At 44.6% G+C, this 18,294-nt stretch overlaps 2 protein-coding genes across 4 annotated transcripts; one reads left to right on the forward strand and one right to left on the reverse strand.

Moving 5' to 3' along the window:
• Positions 1 to 777: 777 nt before the first annotated feature.
• Positions 778 to 5,664, reverse strand: mia (MIA SH3 domain containing). 3 transcript variants are annotated; one of them, XM_061247352.1, is made up of 6 exons: positions 5,535 to 5,664; positions 3,346 to 3,461; positions 2,783 to 2,839; positions 1,955 to 2,088; positions 1,339 to 1,449; positions 778 to 1,183 (listed from the first exon to the last, which is right to left on the reverse strand). In XM_061247352.1, the coding sequence occupies exons 1-6, from the start codon at positions 5,555 to 5,557 to the stop codon at positions 1,160 to 1,162; spliced, it is 465 nt and encodes a 154-aa protein (XP_061103336.1). In that variant the 5' UTR covers positions 5,558 to 5,664; the 3' UTR covers positions 778 to 1,159. The 3 variants fall into 3 exon arrangements, with proteins under 3 accessions (XP_061103336.1, XP_061103337.1, XP_061103335.1); XM_061247353.1 differs by lacking the exon at positions 5,535 to 5,664 and adding an exon at positions 5,233 to 5,339; XM_061247351.1 differs by lacking the exon at positions 5,535 to 5,664 and adding an exon at positions 3,575 to 3,669.
• On the forward strand, positions 5,524 to 16,562 carry bicdl2 (BICD family like cargo adaptor 2). Its single transcript, XM_061247350.1, has 10 exons — positions 5,524 to 5,716; positions 6,811 to 7,330; positions 9,852 to 10,067; positions 11,203 to 11,319; positions 11,780 to 11,926; positions 12,423 to 12,569; positions 13,163 to 13,237; positions 13,338 to 13,420; positions 15,264 to 15,378; positions 15,879 to 16,562. Exons 2-10 carry the CDS (start codon positions 7,022 to 7,024, stop codon positions 16,050 to 16,052), a joined length of 1,383 nt encoding a protein of 460 aa, XP_061103334.1. The 5' UTR covers positions 5,524 to 5,716; positions 6,811 to 7,021; the 3' UTR covers positions 16,053 to 16,562.
• Positions 16,563 to 18,294: the final 1,732 nt, after the last annotated feature.

The following is an 18,294-nucleotide window of genomic DNA, read 5'->3' on the forward strand; positions in this document are numbered from 1 at the left end:
CTCCATAAAGTGCTTGGTGAGTGGATACTGTAGCTATATGTCTGAATGTTTTTCAGACATTAAGTACATTCCAGCCCCAGTGACAATTACAATCTTTTCAAATAAAATTAAATTAGGTTTAATATAGCCGTCACATTATACAATAATGAATGTTGCAAACTGTAGCCTATACTATAATCACAAAACAAATCGGCAAGGGAACGATTCAAAATAGTATGCTTCGTCCTCCATGTAGCGAAGTGGTTCGGGATGAGCTGCAATTTACAGGTAATATCATCGGTTATATAGGAAAATGTATCTGCAATGATACATAGCAAGTTTATCCAAACATTATCTTTCCATGTGGTATCATTACTTTCTCCTAATTAGTAAGAAACAAAGGTTAGCAGAACCCCAGTAGATATTTAATAATCATAAACATCAACTTACCTTTACAAGTTTACACATACACTCGGATAGGATTGCCAAATATAGCATTCCAACATGACCTCCTTGTTGTCGTGCGTTCCCTTGGTTACGGTGTGCCCTCTGTTGACGGCAATCCATTCCGTAGGCATTTGTCGGCTAAATTTAAAATTAGGCTAATGCAGTATTTCTAAATTACAAAGTAAATTAATCCCCCTGAAAAACTGTAGCCCAATGTAAACTTTCGGTCCAGGCAGCAAACAGCTAGCCTACTTTTGAACTTCAGGAGTTGCTTTATTTTATCTGACCAACAGCAGCGATGATGTGCTGACAATAAAAAAAACATATTCGATGAAAACAGACGCTTACACATTTGAGAGCAGCTTTGTTTACGTTTATTCCATTCAAAATGCAATAATGGTGATAATTGGTCCGCTTGAACTAGAGAGGGAACACCCTTGCTACTACCATGTAATTGCGTACAATTGTTTTTGTATAGCCTATCCAAATTAAAGTTGTCTGTTTAAAGGATTCACTGTGGATATTTCTACAAATTATACACGCTCTGCACACCCAGTCACTACTCAGGCTATGTCCTTACGTTGCATGTTGGCTAGGTAAAAGCGAAAACTTGGCTATTAAGAAAACCGCTTGCACTGGTCCATTTAAATGCGTAGGAATAATGCGTATAGGAATCCGGTCGCAGATCTGTCAACGTTGTCAACTGTCAGCTTGTGGAGATTCAAATCCGCATTCAGTTGCAGTAAAAGTCCCAGTTCTGTTAAGAAAATCAGTGTCAGAACAAAACTTTAGTGGAAACTAGTTTTAACCTGGGTTTAGAGACGTCGTCGATTTAATGAAGGCTTCATATAATAAACAAATGAATAAATAAATAAATAAATAAATAAATAAATACAGCCCCAATATACATACGTCAGTTTTGACCTCCTCTGTGGCCGGCATAAGTGCATGGGTTTCCTCTACGACGCTGCTCGGGAAATGCCCAAGACGCGCCTCTTGCTCGCCATAGTAGGAACCTTGAACCTGCAGTGATAACAGGAAGAATTGTTGAGGGGGAATAGTATGCAATACAGTATCCAAATATGAACCATCTTTAAAGCTACTTGCATAATGTCCATGGAAATATAATAGATCACAATCACTCACCTAGCCCAAGACAGTTAACGATAGTTCAAGGTTATTATAATTAAACTGAAAATTATCTGTACAAATGTATACAAAATACAAGGCAATGCTTAAATATATTGGGTCAAGTTTAAACCCCTAGATCACACAATTGCATTACAACTGGAAAAGCTATCAAAATCTGTGAAATGAGGATTACCTGTTCCAGTTATAATGCAGTTCTGAGGTCTAGGGATTTAAACCTGAGGTTTAAACTCCAGCTAAGCTCTCTGTAACATAGTAAAAAAATAAAAAAAAACCTCTGTGGTTTTACATTGGACAGCGCAAATTGTTACTGGATGCTATGTGCGGTATTATTAGTGCACCCCACTCCCCCATCAGTGTCCCTGGGTGTGAGACTCACACTGCCTGCCCAGAAGAGATTACCACGGTCCTTAAGCATGGCATACACATAGATGACCTGACCCCTGCGAATGGGGATGAAGCGGCAGTCTTGGGGGTAGAAATCCTCCCGGGCGCGAGCAATGAGTATTGGATCTGAACACAGAGACACAGGGTCACCTGACACTGCAGTCACATGCAAGGCATCTCTGTTACAGTAATTACATATGAGTGTAGAGAGAGAGTGAGAGAGAGAGAGAGAGGAGGGGGGGTGAGAGAGAGAAGGGGAGTGAGAGAGAGGGAGAGAGAGAGGAGAGAGAGAGAGAGGAGAGGGGGCAGAGAGAGAGAGGAGAGGGAGAGAGAGATGGAGTGAAAGAGAGGGAGAGAGAGAGAGGAGAGGGGGCAGAGAGAGAGGAGAGAAAGGGAGTGAGAGAGACAGAGGAGAGGGAGAGAGAGATGGAGTGAAAGAGAGGGAGAGAGACGGAGTGAGAGAGAGAGGGAGGAGAGGGGGAGAGAAAGACAGGAGATAGAGAGAGGGAGAGAGAGGGAGGGAGAGAGGGGGAGAGAGAGCACAGAGGGAGAGAGCACAGAGGGTTTTCACAGAGTGTTTGAAGCATACAACTCATGTCATTATGGCATTTATGTTTTAAGAATTGAAAAGAAAAATACTACAATCTCTTAATTTCCATGGCCTGTTGAAACAAATACTGCATGTTCTTGCAATATGCCCTGCATTATACTGTTTAATTCAGTTGAAACTAGACAGTTATGGAAAGAAGTGAAATAAAATTCTGTGAAAACCAAGAAAATAGCCTTAATGGTTGTATGAGTGTAAGAAGATGTTACTCACGGCTGCATTCTGAATCTGCGCACAGCTTCTTGTCAGAGAGTTTGGGCATCTGCCTGCCTGCACGTACAGTGAGTGGTAACAGACAGCACAGTGTCAGAAAAAACAACGAAAACATGCGGTAATCCATCTTCCGTCTTTCCGTCTGTGTCCTATCTGATGAATCTCTCTCCCTCTCTCTCTGTCTCCCACTCACACACACACTCACTCTGTGTATCCTAGACAAAAACACACAACCGCCCCACATCTGATTCCAGAGGAGGGGCTTTAAACTGGGATCAGCCAAGAGAAGTCCATGTGAGAAGTCTCCCACACTTTGCTCTCTAACACACACACAAGCACACACAGTTCCTTGTCTTCTGCCAGGTCTTTGAGTCCAGAATCTCTCAGCCACACTCTAGATGTGTAGGTGTGCTGCAGTGATGTGTCTGCCAGCTCACTCAGGCTGGCAGGATGGAATGGGAAGGTAGGAATTCACCCGTACAAATCCTCTGTGTGAATCTCGGTACAAGGGATTTCACGTGCCCCATCCCGTTTATCCCAGAAGGATCTCGAGCGTGTCCTACCTAATGCATGCGACATAGCCTGGGCATCCACGCAGTGGCACATTGAGGCCTGGAGCCATGCAGAGGGGTCGTTACATAAGTGCCAAATGACTCCATTCAGGTACAGGGAAAGCATGCTGTGTATAAAACAGGAATTGGTGGTTTAGAAGGGGGGGCAGCAGCTGACAGGCTCCTGCTTGTGTGGAGCTGGGCTGCCCCCCGCCCACAGTTTGACCTAGGTTGACCTCACCGGCCCGGCACACTCAAGGCTTTGTCTGGCACTGGGAGGACTGCTACGGCTCCCATGTAGCAGAGCAGAGGGGCCATTAGTCTGTCCCTGGAGCTGATCAAGGTATCCATTCAGAGGCATTCACCTGCCAGGAAAAATACTCTCACAGTATAGTTCTGTATCACCCGAATGACCGCCTTCATTCTATCTCAAGTCCAGCCTTCCCTCTCATTTGCTTCTTCGATGGTCTATATGTTTATTTCCTTTTGGTAGATTCTCTGCTGTTTCTGACAGCTGTACAGGTCATATCAGATCTGTCTAATTCAGCACTAGTCAAGTGTCTGCAGGTATTTGCTCCTACCGTGCGCTACACCATCTGATTTCACTAATTATTTAACCTGCTTGGTTCAGATCATAAGTTAATTAGTGAAATCAGGTGGTGTAGCACACGGCTGAAGCAAATGCCTGCATACACTGTGGCCTGCAGGATGTGGAGTTGAGTAGTGCTGCAGACACTGCGGCCCGCAGGATGTGGAGTTGAGTACCGCTGGTCTAATTCATCAAAGGCACAACGTTGTGCCCTACTTCATTTACACTCTTTGTGCACTTTATTAGGTAGACCTGTACACCAGCCTGTTAATGCAAATACTTAATAAGTCAATCATGTGGCAGCAACAAAATGCATAAAAGCATGCAGGCATGGTCAAGAGGTTCAGCAGTTTTTTTGACTAAATGACAGAATGGGGAAGAAATGTGATCTAAGTGACTTTTGACTGTGGAATTATTGTTGGTGCCAGACAGGGTGGTTTGAGTATCTCAGAAACTGCCGGGATTTTCACGCAAAAAAGTCTTGCAGGTTTGCAGAGAATGGTGTGAAAGACAAAAAACACCCAGTGAGCGGCAGTTCTGCAGGCAGAAATGTTAATGAGAGAGGTCAGAGGAGAAGGGCCAGACTGGTCAAAGCTGACAGGAAGGTGACAGTAACACAAATAACCACACATTACAACAGTGGTATGCAGAAAAGCATCTCTGAACACACAACACGTCAACCCTCTAAGTGGATAGGCTACAGCAGCAGAATACTTAATAAAAAATAAAAAAATAGGTCTAATAAATACCTAATAAAGTGTGTGAGTGTATTGCTTGGATGCAAAACATTATATATACATTACATGTCTATTTGCCTGGGAGTTCACCTAATTTCATGGTTCTACATGTCTTAACTTTGACATATCATCCATTTAAAAGGTTGGATTTTTACTGAAAGCACGTGTTTACAACAGCAGTGTGTCAACCAGCCAAAGCAGCAAACAATTTGTTTGTTCTTCAAACAAATTCCGTTTCTTGTGTCACCCTGCTCATGAAGAACATTTTTATTTAGAAGTCTTACTGCATTAAATTATATTACATTGCATTCAGTTAAGACTCCTTTATTCAGAGAAGTAGTTGGCATGGATGCAACACCACGAAAACACTAGTGAAAGTTAACCTAGCTAACCAAGTCCAAATCCAAATCCTCAATACATAGGCTGTCAGATAACACCCATAACTAGCCCTACAGTTTTTCCCGGTTTAGTAGACACAGATTAAGCTTAGTCCAGGACTAAATTGAGTTCTGTATGAAGTTTTGTTTTCACTCGACTATTCTAAAGACGGGTTTTTGCATGATGTAGTTTCACCTTTTTAGCAGTAAGTGGCACTGGTTCACTGTGATGTAAATCGAGCACAAGGAAGTGGGTTATCATTTATCGCCAAGTTTTTAATTGTCGCTATTAGTTACTCCGTTCCTTACTTCGCCACCTCCTCCTCGATATTTGCAACCTGCACATACATGCGCGTCCCCCCCAATCCTTGCCTTCTCTGTGTTACGTCCCCACCCTCTCGGGTAGGCACACAATGTTGCGTTCAACGCTACTGCTGGCGCGGCCTGACAGACCGGCTGGCGCGGCCTGACAGACCGGCAGGCGCACCTGTGAATCACCTGTTCTGTAGAGGTACGTTCATTCCCCAGGCACTTCCTGACGCGAAATGGGGATTGAGAGAATTCCTCCCGGAGAGGGCGGGACCTGCGTGGCGACCTGAGAACCAGCCGCTGGTAGAGCAACCAGCAACATATCGCCGTCAGTACACACACACACAGGAGCTGCCCCCGGAACTGCTCAGGTAAGGGAAAAAAAACCCTGGTGGAAAAACCGAGGAGCAGTATAAAATACTTAATTCAGTCCGCTGCGTCAGTTTAAATGTCTTGTTTATTATTTTAACATGCGGTATTATGTGAAGCTAAAAAGAAAACAATATTCAGTATGCGCTTTATAATTTAAGGTCACTTAAATTATTCAACGTTTGGCTCTTCTAATGGTATAGCTGGGAGTAGTGTATAGTAGTGAATAAGTAACTAGCATACGTAGTAAATAAAAGGCTTTCTAATGAAGGAGCTACATTGAGAGTGAGAACTGTTCTAAATATGAGTAATATGGTTTATGTACGGACAGATTAAACATATGGGTGTGATAATGTGCAAAGCCAGCTGCTCTCATATCATTACTGTGCACTCTAAGTGTACTTAACAAATACTTCCTGCATAGGAAGAAATACTGGCAGTACATTAAAAAAACACACAAGATAATTAAGGTGAAATAACCTTGGCAATGTATGACCCCTTTCATTAATTGAATCTTTATTGAGATGCTGTGTAAAAGAAGGGTTGAACTGCAAAAGTAGGAAAGTTTGCCACCTCACCATACCCCCCCCCTTACCCATTTCTAAAAACCTGTCTAGCAGATAGTATGAGGCGGAGCATGTCCCATTTACTCAGACTGAATGACTGCAGGAATGCGTGGAGGCCACTGTCCTGTCTTCAGTATAGAGCCACACACAAAGAACACAATAGTGCCAGTCTTCAGGCCTGAGATTGCGTTACCTGTTTTCTTAGATTTTTTTTATTGTTGTGCTGTGCACAGATACGCCAAGGAAAATGCTTTACTTTCTAAGTTGCTCGTTTAAAAGCTGTATAACTGTATAAACCGGGTTACTGGGTTGTTGGTTACAGACATGCTTTTTCATTTGATTGAATGTTAGGGGGAGGGGGTATTGAATGGGCTTGATGAATCGTAATGTTTGTCTGGATAAAAGCGATAGAGAAGAGAATGACCGGTACTGAAAGAGGGGTTTTGGGGGGGGGGGGGTGTTGTTTTCTGAACTATGACCACTGAATGACTATAGTGAACTGTGTGGCTGACCTCCTGTATTTCCAATAGGGTGGAACTCAGCAGTGATAGTCCATACGTCATGCCCACCCAAGGTCCGATCTCAGAAACCCTCCCCTTCTAAAGCTTTTGCCAGGACGCCTGGTTACCGTGGCCGCTAAATAAACCTCGGGCGGCAAACAGAACAGCGGCCGGGGCAACCGCAGAGGGACAGGTGGGCTGCCGGGGTCGGGAGAGAGGGGACGGGGCCGCAGGATGTGCCATGTCCTCGGATCTGTGGAGAAGCTCAGAGGGCGGAAGTGACGCAGTGGAGATGATTTCCTCCCGGAAGGACAGCCTCCCCTCCCCAAACCTGGAAGACTCCTTCTTCCCTTTTTCCACCTCCTCCCCGCAGAGGGGACCCCGCATGTCCCCCGTGGGAGAGACAGGCCCCCCGGGCGTGGCCCAGGAGGACGGGAGCTCCGTGCTCCTGGAGCAGGACCTCATCCTGGCGGCCGAGCTGGGCCGAGCCCTCCTGGAGAGGAACGAGGAGCTGACTGCTCAGCTGGAGAAGAAGGACAAAGACACCGAGGTGAGCTGGGGCTGTGAACGTGGGCGGCCTGTAGCGTAGTGGTTAAGGTACATGACTGGGACCCGCAAGGTCGGTGGTTCGAGGATTGTCTCCTGCTTAGTCTAATCAACTGTACGTCGCTCTGGATAAGAGCGTCTGCCACATCCCATTAATGTAATGTAATGTAATGTAATTAATGAATAGAAATGAGAATTGGGGTGGCCTTGAAAGGAAACCAAAGAGTTTTATTTCTTCTGCCCAGACCCTGCCTCCTTGTTAAGTTGGCATCATTTTCTTTTCTTTGTTTTTACCTATCTCCAAGAAACTGCTTGCTGGCTGTGCACTTTCTAGGGTTAGCACAGGTCACAAGAACATGATTCACGGTGTAATAGTTTCAGCCAAGGGTTTCTCGAGCCGTGTGGTTGCTGGTACAAGCCACAGGTTGGCAGGTGCTTTGAAAACCTTCCACTTCAACTGAATCCTTTCAGCATACACCCAGCTCCGTAAAATTATGGGTAATTACTAAATTCAAAAATATAAAAGGTTCAAAGGGTCGCAATATGGGGTTCTGAACAATCCTTCTCTGAATAATGACTCAGAATTTGCTGCTTCAAAGTCAGCCTGAAAACAGCTTTAAATAATTGTGGGTCAGGTTAAATGAAGGCTTTTAAGAAATGAGGAATTATGGCGATGAATGTAATTATGTAAGATTTGTGTTCACTCTTTTTAATGGCAGTCTCTAGCGATTAGAAACATAAAACATACAGTACTGTGCAGAAGTCTTAGGCACCCCAGACTTTATTATATATATGGTTTTTTTTTTTGTGTGTGTTAGTATAAAAGGACACATTTGCGATTTCCAAATATTCATTTTCCAAAAGATTTAATTTTACAGAGATATTTTTGTAATTAATTTTAAAAAGTAAGCAATTGACAACTTTTTACATAAAAACTTGGTCAAGGCTGTCTGAGATAGATCAGAAGCAAGGAGCCAACCAAAGTCTGCAGAAGAACTGTGGCAAGTTCTCCAACATGCTTGGAACAACCTCCCTGCTGATTGTCTTACAGAACTGCAGGACAGTGTTGGAAGAAGTGATGTAATTTTAACGCCGAAGGGTGGTCACAAAAAATACTGATTTGATTCAGTTTTTAACTATTCTGCCAAATTACTAAAATGTAATGTAAAATGTATAGTACATTTATTTAGGACCTTTCATTGAATTATTTTTGTTCTGTACAGAATGGTATGCCTAAGACTTTTGCACAGTACTGTATATGGCTACTCATTGGCTATTTCTAACACAATATAATGCTATCAATGTTGAAAGTTAATAATATTTCAGTATTGTATATTGTAACTTACTTTGGGTTGTACATACTACTTATTAGGCTATAATTCACCTTTCAATGTTAACAGACTAAATAGGCCAAGGGCAGTTGATGAGAACTGGGTAAATTTGGTGTGTTCAGTTTCTCCCTGATATCTCTATCACACTTCATGGAAATAAGGAACAAAGAGCAGTTGAGGAGCACACACTGGGTGAACATTTAGACAGGCCTCTCTTGTGCTCGGATTCAATAGACAGAGGTTTGAGCGTAAACACTCTCACACGCAAGCATTTCAGCCTTAAAGATCCGGCTCATTATTCCAGTGAAATACCACTGCGTCTGAGTGTAAACATGGGGCGGCCTGTAGCGCAGTGGTTAAGGTAAATGACTGGGACACGCAAGGTCAGTGGTTCTAATCCCGGTGTAGCCACAATAAGATCCGCACAGCCGTTGGGCCCTTGAGCAAGGCCCTTAACCCTGCATTGCTCCAGGGGAGGATTGTCTCCTGCTTAGTCTAATCAACTGTACGTCGCTCTGGATAAGAGCGTCTGCCAAATGCTAATAATGTAATGTAATGTAAATATTATCATAACGTCTGAGTGTAGACATTGTCTTGCATCTGCGTGTAGGCATTGCATCCTGTCTGTCAACATCAAATCTCTTTTAACTGTTTAAATAACAAAAAAGTGCAATGGGCTATTGCATTACCCTCCAATGGCTATGCATTTTGTCCTTATAATGAAGTGCAGTGCTTGTGTGTTGGTCCTTATAAAAAAGTGCAGTGTCTGTGTATTTGCCTCATAATAATATGTGGTGCCTGTACGTTAGGCTGTTATAAAACCTGCAGTGTCTGTGTTGGGCTCTTATAGTAATATGTAGTGTCTGTGTTAGGCTCTTATAGTAATATGTAGTGTCTGTGTTGGGCTCTTATAGTAATGTGCTGTGTCTGTGTTGGGCTCTTATAGTAATGTGCTGTGTCTGTGTTGGGCTCTTATAGTAATGTGCAGTGTCTGTGTTGGGCTCTTATAGTAATGTGCAGTGTCTGTGTTGGGCTCTTATAGTAATGTGCAGTGTCTGTGTTGGGCTCTTATAGTAATGTGCTGTGTCTGTGTTGGGCTCTTATAGTAATGTGCTGTGTCTGTGTTGGGCTCTTATAGTAATGTGCTGTGTCTGTGTTGGGCTCTTATAGTAATGTGCTGTGTCTGTGTGTCAGGCTCTGGAGCAGGAGAAGCACGTTCTTCAGCGGAAGCTGGAGGTGAGCGAGCTGGAGAGCGGTCAGCGGGAGGCGGAGCTACAGGCTGACATCACTGCGCTCCGGGAGCAGCTGGACAAGCAGCGCAACCAGGGCCGGGATCGCAGGCGGGAGGAGAGCGAGCAGCTAACGCAGCTGTCCAATCACAACCAGAAACTGGTGGAGCAGCTGGCCGAGGTGACTAATCAGAGGCCGTCTTTCTCTCTGCTGCCTTCATTTTATTTTATTTTACATGTCTGTTTGTCCTGCAGTAGGAATAACTACATTCCCTGTCCCATTGCCTTGACTTTAAGATATTAAATTAACATTTTTTTTTAAAAACGAAAAAATTAAAGACTGTGATAAGATTAAAAATAAAACTGCCATAAAATAAAACGAGGGGCTGGCTCATTCAGTTAAGCCACCATGCTGTGATGCGTGGATGAGCCCAAGGTCTCGGAATGAAATCCTGACCGCACCGGTCAAGAATGACAGTGATGTAGGGTGATTTTTTCGCCCTCACAATGCATTGAAATGCTCACCTTAAAAACAGCAAGGTGGCCAGAGTGTATACATGTCAGACGCCTCGTGCACAAAAAAAAAGGTTCAAAGTAACTCCTCGGAAACAATAATTGAAAATTTTATAATTTGTAATTTAGCTGATGCTTTTATCCAAAGCGACTGACAGTTGATTATATTAAGCAGGGGACAATCCCCCCTGGGGCATTGCAGGGTTAAGGGCCTTGCTCAAGGGCCCAACAGCTGTGTGGATCTTATGATGGCTACATCAGAGCCCAGTCATGGTCCCCAAAGTAATTAATTTTAGACAGTTTACCCATCGTCCTCTCCATCTCTGTCTTGCTGCTCTGTAACGACCTGTGGAATGTGGATTAGCTGCTTGGTGGCTTCAAAGGTCAGACAGAAACTTCCTCCTCTCTCTCTCAAGGCAACTCCTTGCTCACTCTTCGTCCTGTCTTTTATTCCTATTTAAATTCCTTTTCCCTTCTTCCTCTTCTCCTTCTAAGACCCTCTCTCCATCATTCTTCTTGTTCCCTCTCCTGTAATTTCCCTCCTGAATCGAAAAACTCATTTGAAGAAATAAAGATGATAGAAACAGGTCGAACAAATTACAAAGTCACGAAAACACCCCCCCCGCCGGCTCACCTTCTAAAACAGAACCGCCCACGCCTCCAGCAAAAAAACCAAAAACAATTATCTATGGTATTAGCAGTAATTACATATGTTGGCATATGTACATATACTGTACGCACATATCTATGCATATGTCCTCATGTATTTATGAATTTATCATAACGTTTTCGCTCTCTCTCAGGCAGTGGCTCTGGAGCACACTCTCCGGTCAGAGTTGCGCTCTCTCAGGGAGGACATGGACGACAGGAGCCACAGCAACTCCATCAGCTCTGCCAGAATGGAGAGTCTAATGGCAGAGGTACACACACACACACACACACACACACACTGGTGATGTTTTCACGCCAAAAGATGATGACATTACATTATATTTTATTTTGCAGATGCAAAATAAATTCAATTATTTTATTCAAAGCGACGTACAAAACAATGCATACCAAGGTCATAGAACAAACTACAGAACAGGTTAGGTAAGGTACAAATCACATAGGATCGGTTGTTAAGCCAGGAGCATAAGTCTAGTACACAAGGTAGATAGGCCAAGTCTGTAAGTAATAAGGTCAGGAACTGCAGTACCCAGAAATATAGAAATTCTAAAGTCCTATTGTAGATTAAATAACAAAGTTTTACAACCTTAAAATGAAAGGTTTACAACCCCCCCTGCAGGTGACAGGTTAATCAATCAGCTATGTTCCATCAAACACCTGTACAAATTAACCTCTCTCACTGCTTCCACACTTGGCTCTCTCACCCCACAGAACAGACTGCTTCAGGAACGATACGGACGGGCCGAGGAACGCCTCACGTCTACGCAGGAGGACAGCTCCAGGCTGCGGGCAGAGAGGGACGGCCTGAGGGAGAGAGTGACAGAGCTGCAGACCAAACTGGAGGAGAGAGAAGGCGAGGTGAGTTTGGTGGGGCGGTGCTAACATCCCGGAGGGGGCCTGTAGCGTAGTGGTTAAGGTACATGACTGGGACCCGCAAGGTTGGTCGGTGTAGCCACAGTAAGATCCACACAGCCGTTGGGCCCTTGAGCAAGGCCCTTAGGGCCCTTGAGCAAGGCCCTTAACCCTGCATTGGCATTTGGAGCGTCTGCCAAATGCCAATAATGTAATGTAATGTAATGTAAATATTTTCGTAAAGCCAGCGGAAGAAGGGGAAGAGCAGGAGGAGGGGGAAGAGCAGGAGGAGGAGGGGGAAGAGCAGCAGGAGGAGGGGAAGAGCAGATGGAGGAGGGGGAAGAGCAGCAGGAGGAGGGGGAAGAGCAGGTGGAGGAGGGGGAAGAGCAGGAGGAGGAGGGGGAAGAGCAGCAGGAGGAGGGGGAAGAGCAGCAGGAGGAGGGGGAAGAGCAGGTGGAGGGGGAATGTTTAAGCGAGCTGCTGGCTCTGCGGCCCCCCACAGCTGGACCAGGAGCGCAGTGCCGTGTTCCAGCTGAGGACGCTGACACACTCTCTGAGGCAGAGGGTCCAGGCCCTGGGGGAGGAGGCCAGCCTGAGTGAGACCACCTGCTTCCCGCTCTCCCTGCAGTGTGAGCTCCAGCAGTCCCAGGTACCCCCGCCCGCCCTCCCCGTGCATTCCCCAAGCACACATGGGGCGACATGGCTCAGGCAGTAAGCAGTCGTCTGGCAGTCGGAGGGTTGCCGGTTCGATCCCCTGCCCGGGCTGTGTCGAAGTGTCCCTGAGCAAGACACCTAACCCCTAAATGCTCCTGACGAGCTGGTCGGCGCCTTGCATGACAGACAATCGCCGTCGGTGTGTGAGTGTGTGTATGAATGGGTGAATGAGAAGCATCAATTGTACAGCACTTTGGATAAAGGCGCAATATAAATGCCAACCATTTACCATTTACCTGTGCGTCCTGCTCTCCGAGGAAAATAAATAATACACACACAACACAGGAAAATGCCTCGTCAGCAGATGTGTGTGGCAGGGGCGTGTTTTTGTGAGAGGTCCCTTTTTCAAACATGATGCTTTGCATATTTAAATACTCGCTGCCCCTGTCTCCCACCTTGCCTCAGTGTTAATTACACCATGGAGAAAGCCCAGGAATAAGGCTTGGTTGAGCATTTTCGGACGTTTTGCTGTATTCTCTAATTCTAAAGGCCCCCAAAAGTAATAAGAAATATTTCCTTTTTTTCTAGACAAAGGAGGCCATTGAGGTTCATTCAGAAATCCTACAAGAGAAAGAGAGTGAAATTCAGAAGCTCAGGGAAGAGGTGTGCTTCTCATGGGATTCTAATTCCAATTTTTATTTAATCCATATTCAAATTATGGGTTTGATTTCAATCCAATGTTCTCAAATGTCTTATTCCACAGCTCCAGTCCCGAGAAGGGGAGCTGCAGTCTTTAAAAGAAGAGTTGCAGGCTTTCAGGCATTCTCCTGGACAGCCCACTTACAGGTGAGGACCTCAGAATCCCTGGCATCAATCCATTTGTGTACGATATGACTGCCAAATCAATGTATGCTGGCTAAGCACAGTTCAGTGTTGTTCTTTGTGCTTTCACTTCTGAAGTGTCACTGCTTCTCTGCCACAGAGAGAAGTAACACATTTTTAATTGCCAGCAAGTTCATATAATTCATTTAACAGAAATGTTAAATGAATCGTTGAATTACTATATTGTAATGGCAGGTATCTGGTGAGGCTTGAACTTGGGTATCAAGGGGAGAGGGTGCTGCACTCACCGTTGCACTAAACATTACATTACATTACATTACGTGGCATTTAGCAGACGCTCTTATCCAGAGCGACGTACAACAAAGTGCAAATTAATCACAAGAACAAGTGCAAAAGTAGACCTGAGAGGACAGTACAGTTCCGAGTCCTAGTGTAAACATACAGAAATTCAGAACCCTTGAAGAGTACAATCAACTTTCAAAATAGCATACCACAGTTGGCAGCTAGAATACAACAGCCAATAAAAACAACAATACCTATACAAGTAACGATATCTATACATAAGTGCCATTACGGTCTAAGGCTAATCACAGTGATTGTGAGTTGGGGAGGGAAAGGTGTAGCCTGAAGAGATGGGTCTTCAGTCTGCGCTTGAAGGAGGTCAGAGACTCTGCCGTTCTGACATTCACCGGGAGGTCATTCCACCACCGTGGGACCAGGACAGACGGCAGTCGTGAGCGTGAAGTGCAGGAGTGGCGAGGGGGAGGCACCAGACGGCACAAAGTGGCAGAACGGAGGGGTCTTGTTGGTGTATAGGTCTTGATAAGGGATTGAATATACACAGGGGCTGATCCTTTAACTGCCTGGTATGCGAGCACCAAAGTTTTAAATTTGATGCGAGCCATAACAGGCAGCCAGTGGAGGTTGCTGAGCAGGGGGGTGACATGTGAATGTCTGGGAACATTGAATACCAGACGGGCTGCAGCATTCTGGATGAGTTGTAGGGGTCTGATAGCAGATGCTGGAAGGCCAGCCAGCAGAGAATTGCAATAGTCCAGGCGGGACAGGACCATTGCTTGAACAAGAAGCTGAGTGGAGTAGGCGGTGAGAAAGGGTCGGATTCTCCGGATGTTGTACAGGAAGAACCTGCACGCCCGGGTCACCGTAGCGATGTTCTTAGACATGAATTCATGGTGTAGCAGTTAGACAGCCTCAGGAGTGTATCACTACTCTGCTCCCTCATGATCACATGCCACTCACTGGCTGCCACACCAATGGGACACTGCCCAGTCCACCCAGGCCACGCCTCCACTTCTGACACCAGTGTTATTGGCAGGGTTCTGGCTAGGCTCAAACTCAGGTCCCCAGAGAGAGGCAGCTGCACTAAACCACTGCCCTAAAGATGAATCCGCCTTTAGCGGAGCTGTTAGGGTGCCACCACAAAGCAACGGTATTATTTTCAAACTGATAGAATAATGTATTAATTTCACCTTGAAGTGGCTGTGGTCAGCAAAAACAAATTTCATTTTAAGGTTGTAAAAAAAGATCCATGTTTGCGCTAGAATAACTAAACTGTACCTTGAATTCCAGTAAATAATGATCACTGTAATATTTAATCTGCCACAAAGAATTCACACTCAACCTATTGTAAATATACAGTAGTATTCTGTATATGCTGTATACAGCACCAACAGCAACTGTTCATAATACGGTAATACTGTATTGCTGTTAAAATTAGTTACATTTATAACAGTGCTGTTTTGGTGGCAAATAAGAACTGTGTGGAAGAAAAGGTGTGTAGTTCTGAACAGTTTTGGTCTATGTTTTGTTTTTCCCTGTTGCCTAGCTTCCTGGAGGCAGAGCTGGCTAAGGTGCGCCAGGAGCGTGATTCGCTCAACCAGCAGCTCATGAACACAATTAAACACAAGGTGGCACTGTCTCAGGAGGTGGATGCCTGGCAGGTGAGTTTGTCTATGCCTGTGTGCATATTACCGATGAAATTAAGTTAACTAAAGTCCCAGGTTGGTGCTGACATAAGGTATCAAACCCGGTTGCCCTGACCACTTTGATATGCTACAATAATGCTTTTTTTTTATTTATTATTTATATAGCTGCACAATATTAATACAAGCTGCACAATAGGAAGCTATGCGAGGGATGTGATATAGCAGGCTTGCTGGCTGGCTACTTAACAACCAGAGGTGTTGCTTCATTTATTTGGCTGTTGATGAATCTAGACAAATATGTTTTGTAAAGAGAAGACTTGTCTTTAAGTCTCAACTTTCTTTATCTTTGTGGTAGGCTTAAGCTACAGAGGCTGGAAGGTGAAACATTTAGAAAGAGATCTGTTTTGTGAAGCTGTAAAGATCCTGTATTAGTACAGCTGTAGCCAAATTCTTGAGAGGGTTACAGAGCATGCATTCTCTCTCTCTCTCTCTCTCTCTCTCTCTCTCTCTCTCAGGAGGACATGAGGCTGGTGATCTGCCAGCAAGTGGAGGAGAGGGAGAGAGAGAGAGAGAGAGAGAGGAAGGCCACCCTGCAGCGTGGCTCTGCCACCAGCCGCTCCCTGCGCTTGCGAGGAGAGGAAGGAAGGCCAAGAAAAGGGGGATTCTTCTCCTTCTTCAGCAAGGAATGACGTACTACTGTAATGGGGCTACTGCTAATGCTGAAGGCTGAAGTACAAAGCCTGGATTCAACCATAAGACTATTGCACTTTGTCCATAACTCTGCAGTTAAGACATTGTTACTGTATATACTGTTACTTAAGCAACATTAGGACTTTGGCAGCAGCTGAAGTTCACGGAGAATGATGTTGCATAGCTAGCTAATTAAAATGTCATATTTGCTTTAATCAGTTATGAGCATAACTGAAGTGGCAGAGGGTGAAATGTTTTCTTTTTAAATTTTTAAATTTTTTTAAGATCTACCCCCTCTACTCCTTTCCTGTCCCATGCCATCCCACCCCACCAACACCGTCAGCTTTTGTACAATGTCAGATCAGTGTTTGGTAACCAAAATTGTAAATAGACAGATAACTCTTATCATATATCTTTTAAGTTATTAAATTGCATTATATTTTGTAAATGCATTAATCTTGGTGGTCTGGTAAAGCTGGAAGTCAAATGATTAAATAATTTTTATGATACACCTGTATTTGTTTTGTTTTGGTACAGCACTTGATTCCAGTACTGGTTAATATATGGTATGCAATGTAAAAATTTGACAAAATATTACATACAAACACATTTATGTAATGCTTTACAAGATCATGGAACAAGATCATGCAGATCCTTCCAAGATCCTTCACATTCTTGCTCTTTGTGCTCACCAACTGCCCACAGGTTTTTGATTGGATTGAGGTTTGGTTTGGTCGCGTCGAAAGGAGCCAATTGAGGTGGTTCAGGCATCTGATCCGGATGCCTCCCGGGCGCCTCCCTTTGGAGGTTTTCCGGGCTCGTCCAACTGGGCGGAGACCCCGAGGTAGACCCAGAACCCGCTGGAGAGATTATATATCTCTCCTGGCCTGGGAACACCTTGGGATCCCCCAGGAGGAGCTAGAATGCGTTGCTGGGGAGAGGGACGCCTGGAATACCCAGCTTAGCCTACTGCGACCGTGACCCGACTCCGGATAAGCGGGTGAAAATGGATGGATGGATGTTTGGTATTATTCTGATTGTATCAGTGCGACTGGTGTAATGGTTTCATTTCTGCAACAGCAAACCTTGGACATCACAACCAACCAGGAACCAAGGAGAAACTGTGTTGAGCTCTGCCCCAGTGAAAGCCATGTGCCTCAACCCCCCTGATCAAATCTCGTTTCCTGGGGTGGCCTGGCTCCAAATTCCAAATGGTTATAAAACGCCAGATGGTTCATTGGTTCATTGCGGACCCATTTGAGTGGTCGACATCAAAGGCCTGATTTTGGATTTAAGGAGACCAAACCAAGCAATCGGGGAGGATGCAATCAGACTCCCGTGCACACCGTGCACATAATTTCTATGTACAGGGTGTCTGTAGCCAGACTCCCGTATGTAGCTTTTATTACCAGGTATGACTTTTAAGACTCCGTAATTTGGTTTCCTTTGAAATACTTTTATGTATATTTTATTTGGAACTAGAGTGTAATTATGTATGTAACCTGCCTGGTACAATAAATTGTTAAAACTTGAGTGGTTTTGCTTACTGACACTCAATGTTACACAGGGAATGCTTGGTTACCCCCTCGAGTTGGTTTAGGGAGGATGTAAATTTATGCTTAATGTATCACGGCGTATAGCACCCGTAGACCTCTGATGGTAAATCACTCGCCTCCGCGTGGTAGTTCATTCATGTCGAGAACAGCCGTAGCTAATGTTGGTCTTCTTGTGTCCCTAGGCTGTAAACAGATATACCCACAAGTAGCTATTCCTGCGACCTCTGAAATGACTGCAGATATCTAGCCAGCTTGTGAGACGTGCACATAACGGCCGATGTGAGATGTGGCGGAACCAGCAGAGGACTGTTCAGAAAAGTAAATCTCAGTACAGGATTCCTATAGCCTATCAGGATATCAGCCTATTCCTATAGCCTTTAGGATATCATAGTCTATCCTAAAATTATAAATAAGACATTTACCAAAGGTAGATAACTAATCTAAATTATTATTCTAAATGGAGTCAGATATAACGAAGGTGAATGTATTGGCCCTATTGTGGAGATTCTTGGTCAGCCCGGACCAGTAAAGAGCGGAAGGCACAGTGGTACTACTGTCTTTGTATCGTGGTTTATTTATTGGCTGATCTAGACACTCCGCATAGGGGCCACTAATATTTAACTCTACTAATATTCTTTCAGCAACACCAGAAGGACAAGCATGCCGATACCTTCGGCCCTCACTA

The sequence above is a fragment of the Conger conger genome, chromosome 7 (genome assembly GCF_963514075.1).
Source record: "Conger conger chromosome 7, fConCon1.1, whole genome shotgun sequence".
NCBI classification, from domain to species: Eukaryota; Metazoa; Chordata; class Actinopteri; order Anguilliformes; family Congridae; genus Conger; species Conger conger.

Excerpts from the sequence above, each read along its gene's own strand:
- mia (XM_061247351.1), bottom strand. The coding sequence starts at position 3,651 with ATGGCCCCTCTGCTCTGCTACATGGGAGCCGTAGCAGTCCTCCCAGTG. Across the intron at positions 3,462-3,574 it reads GCCTTGAGTGTGCCGGGCCG|CATGCTTTCCCTGTACCTGA; the intron begins GTGAGGTCAACC and ends TTTTATACACAG. Across the intron at positions 1,184-1,338 it reads CAGAGGAGGTCAAAACTGAC|AACTGGGACTTTTACTGCAA; the intron begins GTATGTATATTG and ends TTTTCTTAACAG.
- bicdl2 (XM_061247350.1), top strand. The coding sequence starts at position 7,022 with ATGTCCTCGGATCTGTGGAGAAGCTCAGAGGGCGGAAGTGACGCAGTG. Across the intron at positions 7,331-9,851 it reads AGAAGGACAAAGACACCGAG|GCTCTGGAGCAGGAGAAGCA; the intron begins GTGAGCTGGGGC and ends TCTGTGTGTCAG. Across the intron at positions 15,379-15,878 it reads AGGAGGTGGATGCCTGGCAG|GAGGACATGAGGCTGGTGAT; the intron begins GTGAGTTTGTCT and ends TCTCTCTCTCAG.